General features: G+C 40.2%; 1 protein-coding gene across 1 annotated transcript in view; it reads left to right on the forward strand.

Moving 5' to 3' along the window:
- LOC124121513 (epidermal growth factor receptor-like) overlaps positions 1-18,098 on the forward strand; it is a 135,734-nt gene that overhangs the window by 18,537 nt on the left and 99,099 nt on the right. The window contains exon 2 of the mRNA XM_046484535.2: positions 973-1,044. Within this exon, the coding sequence (XP_046340491.1) occupies positions 973-1,044 (72 nt within the window). The remainder of the gene's footprint in view (positions 1-972; positions 1,045-18,098) is intronic.

Consider the following 18,098-nt stretch of genomic DNA (forward strand, 5'->3'; position numbering starts at 1 on the left):
AGCGTGTTTCACATTCGTTTAAGCAGGAGATGATTGCGCATAAGGGTAGTGACGCCAGTTGCGACATCGCTGCATGGACATAATTTAGATCAAACGGAAGCATGGCGTGATAGCGGAAGGGGATCCGTCTCGTCATAATTATAAAAGACCAGCTCCACTGACATTTACTCTGTAGGACAACATGCGCAAAGGAGATTAGAGCATAACTACTCCAGGTATAATGTCATTATTCATCCGCCTTGCGCCTTCGCCTGATGTTTCACCCTACAGTGTCATATACCTATACAACAACACAAATACTAAGCACATTTATTTTATCTATACCTCGGTGTTTTATTTGTGAATTAAATTTAAAACATGAACTAAGAGAGTAAGAGGCAAGTTATAATGCGTGAAGGGGGCGGTCGGGTAGCCTAGTGGTTAAAGCGTTCGCTCGTCACGCCGAAGACCCAGGTTCGATTCCCGACATGGGTACAATGTGTGAAGCCCATTTCTGATGTCCCCCGCCGTGATATTGCTGGAATATTGCTAAAGGCGGCGTAAAACCACATTCACTCACTCACTATAATGCGTGACCGAAAACTGATATATAGCTGATAATTTGACTTACTTATTGTCTACAAATAATAAGTATGACCATCGACGTAAACCGTAGGACGAGGTTATTTGTATTTTCTTGTCAAATGACATCATGTTTATCTCACGAAGTGACATCACAAAGTTCATTTTTTCAAGAGTAGCGCAGCAACGAGTATAAATGTAAACTGTCATGTCACGACATGTCAATGTATTTTCTGACTGACCTTCACTATCATTATCCATAGACCAATTTGTCTCTGGGGCAGAGTGAACACGGTTCCAGCATTAAGTGTTCCAGCGCTCCAGTATCAAGGGATATCGATTTGACATTTCCAGAGACATACAGAACTTCACCACCTAATACATAATAAGGCATATAATCTTTTTTTTCAGGTACATCTACAACATGGACATCGACGGGTTTCCGGAGCACCAACAATTAACGTCTCCTGCACTGAGAACACTGTAAGTAGAAATAATAACGTATCAGTATAATAAGACGGCGAAAAAACGTTTATGATGGAAAACATTCAGACAGAAATATACATATTACTCGTCCGAAATATTGCAGTCGGATATCAACAAGCAGGTACCCAGGCCATTGATGAAATTCCAACTAAATCCGTGTTTGGTTGTTTTGTGAACAAAAAAGTTGAACATCCGAAAGATTCATCTGATAACGCCGTAATGAATATAAGGAGTTATGTATAATTTATCATTTCATAATCATCGGAACTCATTTTGTACAACATGGCTGGTTTTATGTCAACATTCATGGAATTTGTTCCACGTGGGAGGTGTGTGTGTGTGTGGAGGGGGGGGGGGGGGGGGAGAGAGAGGGGGGTCCGGGTTCGAATAGATCCCCGGTAACTTTTGATGGTCATAAGAGACGACTTAATGAATCGAGTAGCAAGCACGATGACTTCGTTAACGTGCCCTCCACATACCCCAACGGCTTGGATCGTTGCTCATTATATCAATCACGGAATTGTCTGACCCACACATGCCTATAGAGCTGGAAAATTCCTGTGTCGCGTTAAACAACAAATAAAATCATAAAAATTGCTAATGGTTCCCGTATGGAAGACGTTTGTGGCTCTGAACTGATGATATTCTACTGTCATAAACTATTAACCATCATTACATTACTGCCGCAGCAACAGCATATGCACCCCTCCTGCCAACTTGTCTGTCGGAATTTAGCTCCACACTTAGTTAATGACGACCGAAATAAGCATGGCAAATGTAGCCTGCTAGTCTCACCACTTGTTAGCATTGTTGTACACCTGTGACCTGGCTAGCCAACTTAAATTCGCTGTCTGATGTATAGGTATGTAACCTACACTTAATAAGTATAATATTACGTGTCACTTTATGTGAACATATGACTGAATGGACAGAATATTTACAAAGGATAAATAAATAAATTGTCTGTCGGAGAGATCTACAGCTTTGTGATAAAAAACTACCGGTTTGTCATTGCAGGGAATTTAAATCAAAAGTGGACATAACGACATAAGTGATGTATACTTACTATCTTTAAGCATTCTTCAGTGTATCTTCAAGGCATTCGCCTACTCATTGTTCCATTGGCATTCGAGAAACCTTTCATCAACAGAGATCAAGTGTATTATATCCGGTCTGCCTATGAAGATCTAATCAAGCAATAGGTTCTTTTTTATTAGTATCTAATCGACCTGTAAAACATTCATTGCCGTACTTTACATCTGGCTCAGTGTAATCTGGCTTCATCTAATTGTGTGTGCTATTTGTTATCCATTACCTGCTGTTGTTCATGTTAATCTGCTTATCACAACATGGTATGTTTTTGTAGGGCTCATTACTTGGTTATAGTCGACCCGTGAAGGGTAGAATAGGTCTTCAGCAACCCATGCTTGCCGCAAAAGGCGACTATGCTTGTCGTAAGAGGAGACAAACGGGATCGGGTGGTCAGGCTCGCTGACTTGGTTGATGCAGGTCATCGATCCAAATTGCGTGGATCGATGCTCATGATATCAATCACATGATTGTCTGGTCTAGACTCGACTCGACTCGCCGTTATATAGCCGGAATATCGCTGAGTGCGGCGTAAAACAACAAACCAACCAGCCATTACCTGTTGTTGTTGATGTTTATCTTCTGCTTATCACAACATGGCATGTTTATGTAGGGCTCATTACTTATAGTCCAGGAGCCAGGGGTCATTTATCTGCATGAAATGAGAGAGTCTTTCATTGGTATTTCTGAAAGGGGTATCCCATGGGGTATCCAAAACAGAACTGCTTGAATGGCACAGCCGGGGCATTTAGCCAGAATTAACCCCTTTCTCTCATTTTGCCGGTATGGACTATCTGGCGAAAAAGTGGGGTTGGGCAACTTCAAAATTGAAATGCACTCTTATTAATGGACCTATAAAAGAGATCTAGGTGTCAAAATGAACATCGTGGTAAGCTCCTTTGGATCCAATCATGAAATATGCAAATTGACCTTTTTACAGATCAGAAGGGGGTCAAAGGTCACGTGACGACTCTTGAGTTAAAAATTCCGTCTTTTTTCTTATCCAAGCCCAGTTTAGTAGGAAAGACAACAAATACTTTTATAAAGTGAAAATGTTTTATTAGATAAAATGCCAGGCAAGTTTTTAAAACCATTTGTGTAGCAATATCTAGCGGTTAGGCTAGCCCACAACACTGTAGATAATGTGCATTTTTAGCTCTCAGCCCAGATATGTCTCAAAAGTTATTATTTTCACCACCAGATGACACTTCTCACAAATTACTGATCTTCTGTCTTATGAAGAAGGATTGTTTTGCATAACAATGTAACAAGTATAATGTTCTTGAAACAAATAATATAGATTCCTGTTTTTACAGCATCATTTCAAATAGTGGAGATGTAGTCATCAGTTCTGGTAAGTCCCTACACTATGATGTGTTGCCCTAAAACGAGAGTTAAGAAATTGACAAGCACTGAGTCTAGTGAAAACGTGTAGGCCTATCCTCACCATGATTTGGATGATTTGTTGTTGTATCCATACGAAGACACCGATGTGGCATGGCTGGAATTCGTTGGTGTGTCATGATCCACTGCCAAGACAGGTCATAGGCTGCATGGAGAACATAGATCCGCCCCCGACAAATTTGGATGTTGTAAGGGAAACGATGGCAAGATCACAGAAGGTTGCATCAGAATGCGGTGATAAGTATGCAGTGGTGACGTACGACTTAGCGATTGCAAAGCCAGCCCTGCAGATACAGGCTCAGGAATCTCCCCTCTTTGATAATGTCTTTGTGTGCTTTGGAGCTTTCCATATCTTCATGACACATTTTGCTTGCTTAGGCTACTTCTCGGAATGATCTGGACGACCGGAAATGCTATGTGGTTCTGATGTGCTAGCTTCTGGTTCAATGCGTGGCTTCATTTGCGGGAAACACTTCAACAGGTGTAAGTGTCTGCATCCCCTGTTTGCGACAGTGTTGCAAATCATTCACTTCAAGCAATTCCTTGAGTCCCATGGACACATATCAGATGAATGCATGGCATTGATGAATGCCTTTTCTGAAGCACCGAGCCCTGGATCGTTGTCTACTCTCATTGATTCCTCTGCCATTGTGAATTTGCTTGAGAGATATGCGCAATTCTGCGACGAAACGAGAGCCGGACGTCATGGTCCTACTGCACAGTATTGGATGTTGTATATTGATCTAGTTCACCTGTACCTCCTCCTCGACCGGGCATGTCAAACTAATGACACAACTCTGTTCACCTTTGCACTGGGTGAGATGATACCCATGTTCTTCGCAACACATCGTCCCAATTACGCAAGATGGATGTCACGCTATCACCTCAACCACATAAACATGGAGCATACTCATCCTGGTATTAGAGATGTGTTTGATGCTGGTACCCTATCCATCCGTGGAACCGGTAAGTCGTTTGCTAGAAGTGCGGTCGATTTAACCCTAGAGCAGACCGTCAATAAAGATGCTGCTTCAAGGCATGGGGGTATTGCATGTAAATGCACGCAAGCGCTGGACAGTTACACGTTCATTTCGAGTGGCAGTGGTGAGTTTCCTGTTAGAAATGGCATGATTTAAAAGCCCCATAAGAAGTGTCCAGAGATTTGACGTCAGCCAGAATTGAGAAAGACCAGTCTCATCTCCAAGACCTCATCAGAGAAATCGAAGGCACCTAGAACCCATTCATTCCCAGTGATGACAAACTGTATAGTCTCGCGACCGGAAAGGCTGCCTCTGACACTGTCAAGAATGATCTTTTGCAATTGCAAGTGAAAGGTTCAGAATGGCATCAGAAATTTGTCAATGAGTGCAAGGAAGACCCAGCCAGATTCGAGAAACCAATCAAACGCCAGAAGGTGAAGAACTTCGCTCAAGATGCAGTAAAGATGAAAGTCCCCGCCAAAGATCAAAAGATCAGGGGGGTCAGCTGCACTAGAGATTTGTTCTGAAGACTTCCGTATCTCGCTGTGATGCAGAAGATTGATTTTGGCGCTGTTTTGTCGCACCCTCTTACACCAGTTCCGTTCTCTCTCTGTCACATCACAGGGGATATGAATAAAACTGCAAAGAGTATGTTCATGGAAAAGCTTGAGGCACTGGGGACAGCTGCTAACGATGGGCCAGATTCAGTCGATGCCTATCTGATTGATACCATGTTCTTCATACGCACTCTTCCTCCCTTGCCATCTTCGGCGGTGTTGCCAGGTCAATCCTTCAGCGCGTCTGTACTAATGCCAAAACAGTTCATCTCATCTGTGATACATATCCGGATGGACCATCAATCAGGATCAGGAGCATGATAATCGTGGTTGTTTGCTGATGCATTCTTACAAGATCACCGGTCCTCTACAGAAAAGACCAGCTGACTTCCAAAATGCCTTGAAATCTACTGATTTCAAACGGGGATTGCTTTCCTTTTTGAAAGATGACTGGCTCAGTTCAAGTTATGCAAGTATTCTGCAGGGCCACAAGCTGTATTATGCAACTGGACTGGAATGCTTCCTCTTCACATCAAATGGTAGACAGGTAGAGAGGATAACAGTTGACGACCTCCGGTGTACCCACGAGGAAGCCAACATGAGGCTGGTGTTTCACGCAAACTTCGTTGCTGCCTCTGAGGAGATGCCAGGAGTGGTGGTCCGCAGCATCGATACTGATGTATTCATTCTCCTGCTATACCACGCGAAATATATCAATGCGAAGTCGTGGATGGATGCAGGAGTGAATTCGAAGAATACACGGCGCCTCATTGACATATTTGACCTGGCTGAGAACCTCACTCCTGTGGTATGTGAAGCACTGCCCAGCTTCCATGCCCTCACAGGCTGCGACTTCGCTGCAGAATTCAGGAGGAAGGCGAAGTCGAAACCATATGCAATTATGGTGAAGAATGAATGATTTGTTAAGGCATTATCCATGCTAGGAACGTCGGATACGATTGATGTGGATGTTGCGGCCACACTCGAGGAATACGTCTGCTGCATGTACAGGTTGAAGAATGCTCAAAGGACCAACGATGCAAGACTGCAACTCTTCCAAAAAAATGTATGCACCCAAGAAGCAGTCAGACCCGTTGGAGAAAATCAAGTCCTCTGATCCATGCTGCCTACCACCATGCAGAGCAGTTCTTGAAGAAAAACTAAAGCGAACCAACCATGTGACATTTATCTGGAAGAATGCATGCAGTGCAGAGCCAGTAGGATTTGGTCCCATCGGGCATGGTTGGAAAGTGGATGACAATAACAGGTTGGCTATGGTGTGGTTTGAGTGCCCTCAGGTGCCCTCGAAACTTGTCGGTGGATGATTTGGACTTGAATGATGAAGATGAAGATGACGGTTCGCTGACCCCAAGCCTTTCTTCAGATGAAGAGGTCTGATGACGAATAGTATCATTGAAGTCAACAACATCATAACTGCATGTCACTGCAGTTTTATAGTGATGACTTATTGTCTGGTAAATAAGTTTTAATACCGGAATATCAGATCCTCATATGGTGGCATTAGAGATGGCAAATGGGTAATTTGGGTGTACCAAGATTAACCTGATCTATCGTTGTTCTTGATCCTTTATTTGGGGCAGAAGACCATATATGGACTTTCAAGTTGCCCTGGTTATGAAGGCCATATTTGTTCATTGCTTGCATAAATTCATTACAAGTGGATGCAATTTTTTTGCATATCAGACCTTTGCACCCTTGTTGGATCCTTGACCCTTGAACCCTTGGTTACCCAGGAAAAGATTACCATAGGCCTACTTCGCAGTTTATCATAATATCATCCTGTATTCAAAATAACTTGGCTACAACATTTCCACTGCATATGTGGATTCATATGGAAGTGCCATCTGGTGGTGAAAATCATAACTTTTGAGACATATATGGGCTGAGAGCTAAAAATGCACATTATCTACAGTGATGTGGGCTAGCCTAACCGCTAGATATTGCTACACAAATGGTTTTAAAAACTTGCCTGGCATCTTATCTAATAAAACATTTTCACTTTATAAATGTATTTGTTGTCTTTCCTACTAAACTGGGCTTGGATAAGAAAAAAGACGGAATTTTTAACTCAAGAGTCGTCACGTGACCTTTGACCCCCTACTGATCTGTAAAAAGGTCAATTTGCATATTTCATGATTGGATCGAAAGGAGCTTACCACGATGTTCATTTTGACTCCTAGATCTCTTTTATAGGTCCATTAATAAGAGTTCATTTCAATTTTGAAGTTGCCCAACCCCACTTTTTCGCCAGATAGTCCATACCGGCAAAATGAGAGAAAAGGGTTAATTCTGGCTAAATGCCCCGGCTGTGCCATTCAAGCAGTTCTGTTTTGGATACCCCATGGGATACCCCTTTCAGAAATACCAATGAAAGACTCTCTCATTTCATGCAGATAAATGACCCCTGGCTCCTGGACTATATTAGTTGTAGTCACTACAGCTTGCTAGATCCCGGGGTAGGATAGGTCTTCAGCAACCCATACTTGCTGTAAAAGGCGACTATGCTTGTCGTAAGAGGCGACTAACGGGATCGGGTGGTCAGGCTCGCTGACTTGGTTGATGCACGTCATCAATCCCAATTGCATGGATTGATGCTCATGATATTAATCACTGGATTGTCTGGTCCAGACTCGATTATTTACAGACCGCCGTCATATAGATGGAATATTGCTGGGTGTGGCGTTTAACAACAATCCAACCAACCAACAGCTTGGTAATGGTGTAAGAATCTACATCGAAACGTTGCTAAATGACCTTAACCAGAAGTTGTGTTATCCATGAAGTTGTATGTTTCCTTATCACCTACTCGTTGGATGTCAGTGTTAAGAAAGTCTTGACAACTCGTTAACTACCAGATAATTCTTACGAATAACAACTGTTTACCTAACAATCAAATATTATGCAAACAGAACAGAACAGAACAGAACAGAAGTTTATTGCTCGTAAGAAAATCACACAGAGTGATTACAGAGCATACAAGAGGTTGAATATACACAACCACACCAACAATAATATCTAATAATATATACATACATGAATACATACATGCACCAATAATGCATTTCTATAATACATATATGATCTGCATAACTACACACGTGAACACATAAAATATACACATATATTATATTGTAGAGTGAAATTCACAAATTTTAACGTCGCGAGGGCAATTTTCCAGCCATAGATCGACGATCCTATGATATTTAATTATGTAAATAATGTTAAACCTTTTTTACAGAACTGAGCCAGTTTTACTAGAATGGGTTTGTATGAACATTTCATTAATTGATTGTATTTTAGAGTGGAGGGATATTTAGTATAGTAGGCCGGAAGATATTGTTTTCGAAGGTCATTTAGTCTTGGACATACTAATAGAAAGTGAAATTCATCTCCTATTTGGTCGTTACATAAAGTGCAAGTTCTCTCAGTACTCTGTGTGTTAAACCATCTGCCTTTCTCAATTGGTAGTCTATGATTTGATGTTCTCAGTTTAAGAATCCAGATTGCTTGTTTCAATGGGAGAGATAATAGATACTCATCTAACTGTGGTTTGTCTTTTAGCATTGTATAATATTTGCCTTTAGATGAAGAACACGCCTTGACATTCCAGCTTTGATAGAAGTTGTCTATTAAGGTTTGTTTAACGTTAGTTTTAAGCCAAGAGAGATTTGGAAAAGAGTTAGTATCAAAGACAAAATTCAAACCAGTTTCATATAAAATATTTTTAATTGAGGTGAGCCATGGAAATGCAGTATTGCTAGTCATTGTGAGTTTATGAATTAGCAGATAGATGCGGCTAGATAGTTTATTAGGCGATACAATTAGTTTGCTCCAAAAAGACATCATTCTTATTTTTATCTGAATCGTTAATGGATGTCTACCTAATTCACCATATACTAGAAAATCGGGTGTTGACTGTTTTAATCTGAGGATAGATTTACAGAACTTAAGGTGAATTCTTTCAATTGTCCTTACATTTTCATACCCCCATACTTCTGAAGAATAAAGAAGTATCGGTTGAACCAAATTGTCGAACAGTTTAAGTTGGCAATCTAAAGGAATGTCTAGTGTTCTTATTCTTCTAAATATGCTGTACATTGCTTTTGATGCTTGCTCACTTAACTTTTTGATAGCTTTGTGGAAACGACCAGTGCTTGTAAATAAGATTCCTAAATATGAAAACTCTTTAACAATTTCCAAGGGTGTGTTACGAAATATAAAGTTTAGATTTTTAGAGTGGGAGCGTTTCTCAAATATGAGAATTTTAGTTTTGCTGATGTTAACCTCCAATTTCCATTGATGGCAGTATTTTTCAAAAATATTCAGAGCTTTTTGTAAGACATCTGGTGATTCAGCTAATAATACTGTGTCATCAGCATATAGTAAGATTAGTAGTTTAACGTAAGTATTTAACTGATTGCTGAACTCGTCACTTACTAGCTGCAGTCCTTGGAATTTATTTTCTGCTAGAAATGCTTCTAAGTCATTTAGGTAAATAGAGAATAAGAATGAAGATAAATTTTCACCCTGTCTGACTCCTATCATGCTTGGGAAAAACGATGAATTTTTTCCATTAAGAGAAACACACGACTTAATTCTTTTATACATATTATGAATTACACGAAAACATTTTCCTCCAAGATTAGATTTTAACATTTTAAGCCACGAGCTGCATCTGTCTATAGTATCAAATGCCTTACCGAAGTCTACAAATGCACAGAACAGTTTTTTGTTTTCGGCTAAATATATGTCTATTAGCGATTTTAAAATAAATATGTTATCCATTGTTGAATGATTGTTTCTGAAGCCTGACTGGTTGTCATTAAGCACAAACATTGAATCAGCGAACGTTTGTAAGCGACACGAAATAATTGAGGTGAAAAGCTTGCCAAGACAGCTTACAAGACTAATGCCCCTATAGTTTGAAGGTTCGCTTGGGTCGCCTTTGTTTTTGAACAGGGGTTTTATAATACCAACAAGCCAGCTTTCTGGTACAAGACCCGTGTCGAGAATTACATTGAACAGCTTGGTGTATAATTGTAACATTTTGCACGCAGATGCCTTTATATACTCATTGAAGATACAATCAATTCCGCTCGATTTATTATTTCTTAAATTATTAATTGCCTTTGTAACTTCAGCTTCGGTTATTGGGTTATCTAGTCGCTCGTGTACAAAGTTGGAATCAATATTGAGCTCAAATTCATTGTGTGGATTTTCATTTAGAGTCTTAAAATGCTTGAACAAACAGTCTAGTTGAATGGAGTTGTTGCGCTAGTTTTTGTTTCACGAAGTTTGTTTTTACATTGAACCTTGAACCGTTTATATGACAATTTGAGGGTTTTATTATATCTATTGCACATCTAAGATTGTTTTTACTATCCGCAGTTTTCTGCTTCCTGTGTAAACGTTTACTTCTGTGATACTCTTTCCGGTCCATTTTACAGTCTTTATTAAACCAAGATTTATTTCTAAAGTTAACATTATGATTTACACGAGTTGTGCCAAAGGTGACTTCTGCTGCCTTTATAAGATTTTGTGCAATACTATCTACAATATCGTTTATGTCGCTATCTGAATAGTGTTGAGAGTTTACGTTCAAACTTTGGTGTAGATTATCTATACCTTTGATATCGATATTATCTATAAAGTTTTGTTTCTTTTCGTCCAGCCATTTCTTTACTTTTATTTGATTAGTGGTCTCAGTAGGTTTTGTGGAGTCACTAGGTGTGACAACGTTATTACAATTATAACAGGACATAATTCCACAATGTATATCTGACATAATACCATCAAAATCTAATACTTCGAAGTCAGACATTATGGAGAATGTTTCAGGTGATACAATACAATAGTCAACAACGCTTGACTCCTTGCATGCGAATTTACCAACATCTTTGTCATCACCGAATCGTCCATTTACAATAAAGACATGCAAACAGCATGTTAATAGCCAGCAGTGTTAGAATATTTCTAACTCGCCTTTGTTCATTTGTTTACTGCGTTTGGATGCCTGATGGCAAACAGATTCCATCACAACGCACCATAAGTATACAATTTAACAGTGTAGATCGATATGTGACGTATAGAGATTGTGGTGGATAACATAAACTGCTAATTGTTTATAACACATGACATGCTTCTGACGCATGGCACGATGACGACTCTTTATCGCATAACGCCTGACGTGATTATGAAGCATGGCACGATTATGACGCATGACATGAAGATACCAAATGACGCATGTCAGTTATGATGCTTTAAGTGAGTGAGTGCGTTGGGTTTAACGCCGCTTTTAACATTATTCCAGTTATATCGCGGCGTGTCAGCTTAATGTGGGAGGAAAACCCGAGGTGATGCAGGTCTCAGACGTTTACCACTTCGGTGAAACCCACGAGCACGGGTATGGTGCTGACAAACCTAGAATCATAATCGGGGTGAACCGGGATTCGAACCCACAATCATAGGTTTCTTGCGTGTCCAGGGGACGCAACGCTGCACAGCGAATCGCGGCGCCTTAGACGACAGGGCCACCCGTCGGGGATCTTTGGGATGCCCTGGACAGACGGGTGCGACAGCGTAACCCACAGCCCCAGACACTCCAGCAACTAGCACATGCACTACAGGCAGAGTGGGCTACATTGCAGCAACATCAGATTCAGAGACTAATTCGTTCTATGTCGAGACGATGTCGCGCAGTTCTGAACGCCAATGGTGGTCATACGAGGTACTGACTTCAGCGCCATCAAACGTCGATGTGTGATTCATAAAAAAAATTCCGATGTCTTATTAAACAGTGATAACAGTGATATTTCCTGTGTAAAATTTCTTCGAATTCCATTTGCTATTAACTTGTCCACAATGTATCAAAATAAAAAGAAATCTGTAGTTAAAATTCTTATATGCGTTTCTCTTTTGAGAGAGTATATATTCTGTCTCCAAAAAAATCCCAGAAATTTGAGTATAAGGACATTTTGAAAGTGTGGCGAGTCTTCAGGTTACTTTCACAGATGAACACCGGTGGAGGTTGCTGATAGAAAGTGGGTGGAAAGACGTGTTAAATGTCAGAGACATTTTAAGTGCGTATAATGACAACAGGTAATACCAAAAAGAATACGTATTGGAAAGATTCGAATGAAATTTACTTTGGTTAAACATGGCACTTGAGTAAATATTTGCACATAATACATGTTCAAGATCTATCAAGCCCAGAATATTTTTAACCTTTCCATCATGTCATGACCTTGAACAAAGGTTTGTAATATGGACACACCTTTTCAACATTTTCGTTACCCATGTAATATCCCCATTTGGGCCCGCACGAGGGTTGATTGGTCATCACATAGAAGGAATTGCGCTAGAGTTGAACACAAATAATTTGTGAAATTTTCTTGATGTCATAGAAGTATTTCCACACACAAACTCAGTCAATTTAGCAAATTGTTAGTAAAATAAGAAGGGGACTGTGACCTTTGTAAATGGACGAACTTGAGGAATGTGCATTGATCAAGTACTTGAAGAAAAAGGACTTAACACCATGAAGATACGCTAGGGAAGGATGCCACTTCCGATTCTACCGTAAAACGATCGGCAGCAGAGTGTAAGCATCGCAGGGAAAGCCTTGAAGGCAACCCCTGTTCTGGAAAGCTTCAATCGTCAACCACACCAGGAATTATCCCGAGAATCGACGATGTCGTGATGATCGACAGATGAATAACTGACCCTTACATTGCTACTTCCGTAGACATTTCGCTGGGGCAGTACATTTCATTGTCGCAGAAACTCTGGCAATGAAGAAACGTTTGGTTCCAAAGCTTCTGACGTCTGATCAAAAACGGGCCAGGCACAACATGCCTCTTGTTAATCTAGCTCTATTTTAAGCTCATCCACATAGGTTCTTGCAACGATTTTTGACTCTTGGTGAAAACCGGGTTAGCCAAGTAACCAAAGAAACCAACGACTGGAAACGTTATGGCCTTCGTTTCTGGGATAATGAGGGCGTCATCAAGGTGGACTATCTTCCAAAAGGACACACAGTATACTACGGTTATAACGAACTCAAAGGGACCACTAATGTTTGTTCGGTATAACCGTAGATCGTTATAAGCAGATATACAGCATATATACAAGAAATGGCCGGGACTAAAAATAAGTTCGTTATATCGGCCAGTTCGTTATAAGCGTGTTCGTTATAACCGTAGATTACTGTACAAGAAACTGGGTATATTATTCTGCACTTTTGAGGCAATTACGGGATGAAGTTAAGACTGAGATGGGTATCCTTCCATCAGAACAATGCGCCAGTGCACAAATCAGTCATTGCCATGACCACTTTAGACGAGTGTGGCTTTGAACTCCTTCAGTACCCACTTTATTTTCCTGATGTGGCTCCGTCAGACTTCGATCTGTTCTCGTGATAAAAGCTTTAGCCGGATCCCACTTCGACTCGAACGATGACGTCATGACAGCTGTGGATGACATTTTGGGCAGCCAAGAGAAGAACATCTGCTAAACTGTGATAACATCCCCCCAACATCAACGTGGAAGGGGATTATGTTGGAAGTAAATCAATTTAATGTCTTCAGGTCAATATTTCTATGTGAGGCTTGGAACTTATCAATCAACCCTCGTATCCTCAATAGTTGATAGCCCGTACGGTGGCTGTGTGAGTCAATGCAATGTACTGCAATGAACTGTATATGTCGTGTACTACCATTTGTAAGTTAAGACCTTTCGCGTGCACTAATTCACAGTACACCTACAAGGCTAAGCTCCTGGAATTGGAGCGTTCATTTCTCCAGGGTTCCTTAAGTCAGCCCGTTACTAGAGCAAGGCTCCCATGAGAGTATTGATAAAAGTATCATTAGAGCTTATTTGGGACATCTGGCGAACATTTGTCCTCTAAAATGACCACATTCAGACAACAGAAGAATAGGTTCCAATAACCTTTATAATGCCTTTGTTATCCTAATGTTCTAGGCCGCCTCCCATTAACGTCATCATATTGATGATTTTATCCCCGTTTGCGTCATGGCAAAAGACGTTAAAAGATGGCACTTGTTGTTACCCTGCCTGGCTCTTGGCATTAATGGCACAACACAATGACTGTGATAATCTTGAACGCGACGTTAAACCCAATTCACTTCACCTCACAACCTAATGTTCTAGTAAGTTACTGTAATCGTGTTATCACATGACAGTTCACATAAAATGTTAAATCTGTGTCTCCGTTAGACGTTTGACGGGCAAGTAGACGTGTAGCAAGTAGACGTGTAACGTTTTTGGACTTCTGTATTATGTGCGACGATGTGTCAGTGATACTTCAGGGCAAGAACGGTTCATGTCTTCAGCAGACATGTTGCACTCAATTAGTTGTAGCTACGTTTACTTTAAGGGCGGGCGGTCGGGTAGCCTAGTGGTTAAAGCGTTCGATCGTCACGCCGAAGACCCGGGTTCGATTCCCGACATGGGTACAATGTGTGAAGCCCATTTCTGGTGTCCCCCGCCGTGATATTGCTGGAATATTGCTAAAAGCGGCGTAAAACCATACTCACTCACTCACTACTCACTTTAAGGGCAAATGTAAAAAACGTATCCTTAAACATTTGAACAGCAAAAACATTGCCGATAGCATTATTTACTCAGTTACATGCTGCAAATCTGCAAATGCATGCCTTCGATTACATGTTTTCATTCCATCTGTTTTATAGCGCTATCTCTATCAAGTACATTGACTAGCTAAACTAACAAATCGCAATTCTATGTCAGTGCACTGTCTGTTCTGTCAGTCAATACACGCTATCCCATTATAACACCGGTAGACCTGCTCACATGATTCGGCGTGACTGACAAGAAACTGGTACCATTATCGTTATTAGTACATCTATTTTCTGCATTACTAAACTCTATTGTTTATTATCATTTTCTAAAGGTTGGGCATATAATTATGAGTACATTGATATGGAACTATCTCTGTTATTCATAAATATACTTTTTCCGCTAATATGGTGTCATCGGACAGACGCTTGTGTACGCATTCTTAATATCTAAAAGGATATGAAAGTCCATGTTCTCTTGATATGGTAGGGTATGTTAACGGCCGTGTGCTGATAGTGTTGTAGAGCGAGTATTGACCACCATCTTACACTTCATTCAAAGCCAAGGTACCAGCGCGGCTAGACCGGAAGGCAATGCATAGATTAAAAATCTTCTCGTTATAACGTCGGCATCGTTTCCATCAATTCTAATTTCTGAAGACAGATCCCGATATAGAAATCGACTATTGATCCTTGTCTTCAAAACGTGAACCAATGAATTGTTCGTAAGGATAAGAGTCTATTTGCCTGAAATACAATCATGATTCTATTACACACCGATAGCTTTAGGCAAAAGCCTCGGTTTTATTTTAACATGACGTACATCTTGCCCGTGCAATCCAATTTCGTCACATTCCAACGCCACATTTAATAACAACCTAAAATATAAATAATCAAAAGTGCACTGAATAGAAACAAGATTATTTTGCAACTATAAAACACTTCTGACACAGTTAAGATCCGTTAAGTATTGTAATATGACAGTTATGATTGATCTTCAGAGCATGTAAAGTGTAATGGTGTACGTTTAGAATTGCGTTTGGAATTTCTATTGCCTAAACCATTTCGGATAATGTGATACAGACATCACTTAATTGAAATATCTGTAAAGTGTCTTTCACGTCCAACACAACCACCTTCGACCGTTTACACAGGCAACATAGTTGTCGTCGATCAATTCTGACGTGAATGCCCTTCAACGGCAATTTAACGGGAAGTGCAACAAATAAAAAGTTTGAAAATGTTCATGCATATATACAGAGAACATATCTGTGTTACAAATGCAGAAAGTATGGCTTTCCTCGTATCTGAAATAAATTACTTCTTCACTCTAAGTAAAATAACACGGGTCACAATTGGTCTTCAGCAACCCATGTTTGTCGTAAGGGGCGACTAACGGGATCGGGTGGTCAGGTTCTCTGACTTGATTGATGTTATCGTATCACAATTTCGTAGACCAAAGCCCATGGTGTCAGTCAGTAGACTGTCTGGTGCAGATTATTTGCGTATAGCTTGAATATTGCTGAGACCGATGTTGAACAACAAACAATTACATCATAAAATTTCAAGGCCAGAGAAATCCTGTCTCGATTATCCGTCGAAACAAGCGACATCCAATATCTCGACTGAAGGGGTTTCTACGTTAGACTCCTGACCAATGCTTATCTGTACGGTGATCTTATGTTTGCACTGCTCTACTCGAACTACGGATAACTCGAAACTTTCAATTAAACCTTCTCCTTCGAGCTAACAGAACTTTTATCTTCACATGTTTTACTGTTATTATATGGAATCACATCGTATTCAAAGACGATTTGGGGGGGGGGGGGGGGGGGGGTCGTCTAAGGCGCCGCAATTCGCTGTGCAGAGTTGCGTTCCTTGGGCACGGAGAAACCTATGATTGTGGGTTCTAATCCCGGTTCGCCCCGATAATGTTTCTAGGTTTGTCAGCACCATACCTGTGCTCGCACCATACCCGTGCACCATACCCGTGCCCACCGAAGTGGTAAAAGTCTGAGACCTGCATCACTTCGGGCTTTCCTGCCACACTAAGCTGACACGCCTTGATATAACTGTAATACTGTTAAAGGCGGCGTTAAAGCCAACTCACTCACTCAAAGACGGTTGTATTTGAGAAAATATCAAACTCATTTCAGAGGCAGGCCTGGTGTTAACACCACGTCCAAGAAAATAGATGTTATTTGTTCTAAACTTCGCTGTCAGGCATGTTTGTGAGCATTTCAAAAAATGTGTCATTTCCACTTCTTGACAGTTGAGGCGCTTGGCTATAGCATTAGGGATTGCCTCAAGTGATTGTTAAGACGCGTGTTCTTCCCGCAGAATTGCCATCGTTATATTCCTGGTGAGTAGCTATATCATTACAATCAGATCAGGGTTCCATGGATATGGGTTCTCTAGCCATACAATGCGACAGATTAGACGTTTTCTTCATGATTTCAATAGTAGCTTGAAGAAATTTGAAAAGATCAAAGAATTTTCAAATGATTACGTATTTTGGTAGCAGGACTGCTGAAACTTCCATGTCGTTTAGAGCAAGTCATGAAACAAAACAGAAAAGGAACGACCGCACGAGTACTTAATATTAAATTTTAAACAAGCAATTATTGGTTCAGTACAAACGTTTCAAAATATGTTTTGCAACTAATTCGGACAAATAGTCAAGTCGTTGTTGTGTTCAGACAAGAATAGTCACAGACACTAGGATTCCACGCAACCTATAGCAATATAATAGCTATATCATAGTCACAGACAGCAGGATTCTATGCATCTCGCAACAATATTATAGCTATATCATAGTCACAGGTGGATCAGGGTGTTAGAAATGTCAAGATGTTTATGTCATTATTATTCCAAAGAGCTAAAGATTTTTTTCATCAAATGTGGATAGAATAAACTGAGAAATAACAAATGTACATATACCTATTCTCTCTTCAAACAACAATTTATACTCGAAGAATATCTAATATCTGTTACAATAAAAACAATTCGAGTATCTCTAGCGCAGTTCAGAGCAGGATATTATGATTTAAAGATCTATAAAGGTCTATTTAAAAAGTCTAACAATATCTGTACATCTTGTAACCTTACTGTTGTAGAAAATGAGTATCATTTTATGCTTGTGTGTAAACTCTATCGTCAATTAAGAAACAAGTATATTCCAAAGAAGTTTATAACTTACCCAAATATTAATTTGTTTTGCATACTCATGTCAACTTCAATTATTACTTTATTACAAAATATTGCATTGTACATACATCATGCATTGTTAGTTAGAAGAAACACCCATACCTTGTAAATACGTTGAACTATGGGCCTTATGGGCGTTTCAGTTTGCAATGAATAAAACAATTTGAACATAGTCACAGACAGCAGGATTCTATGCA

This window comes from Haliotis rufescens, unplaced genomic scaffold (assembly GCF_023055435.1).
Source record: "Haliotis rufescens isolate VD_foot unplaced genomic scaffold, xgHalRufe1.0.p SCAF_16, whole genome shotgun sequence".
Taxonomy (NCBI): Eukaryota; Metazoa; Mollusca; class Gastropoda; order Lepetellida; family Haliotidae; genus Haliotis; species Haliotis rufescens.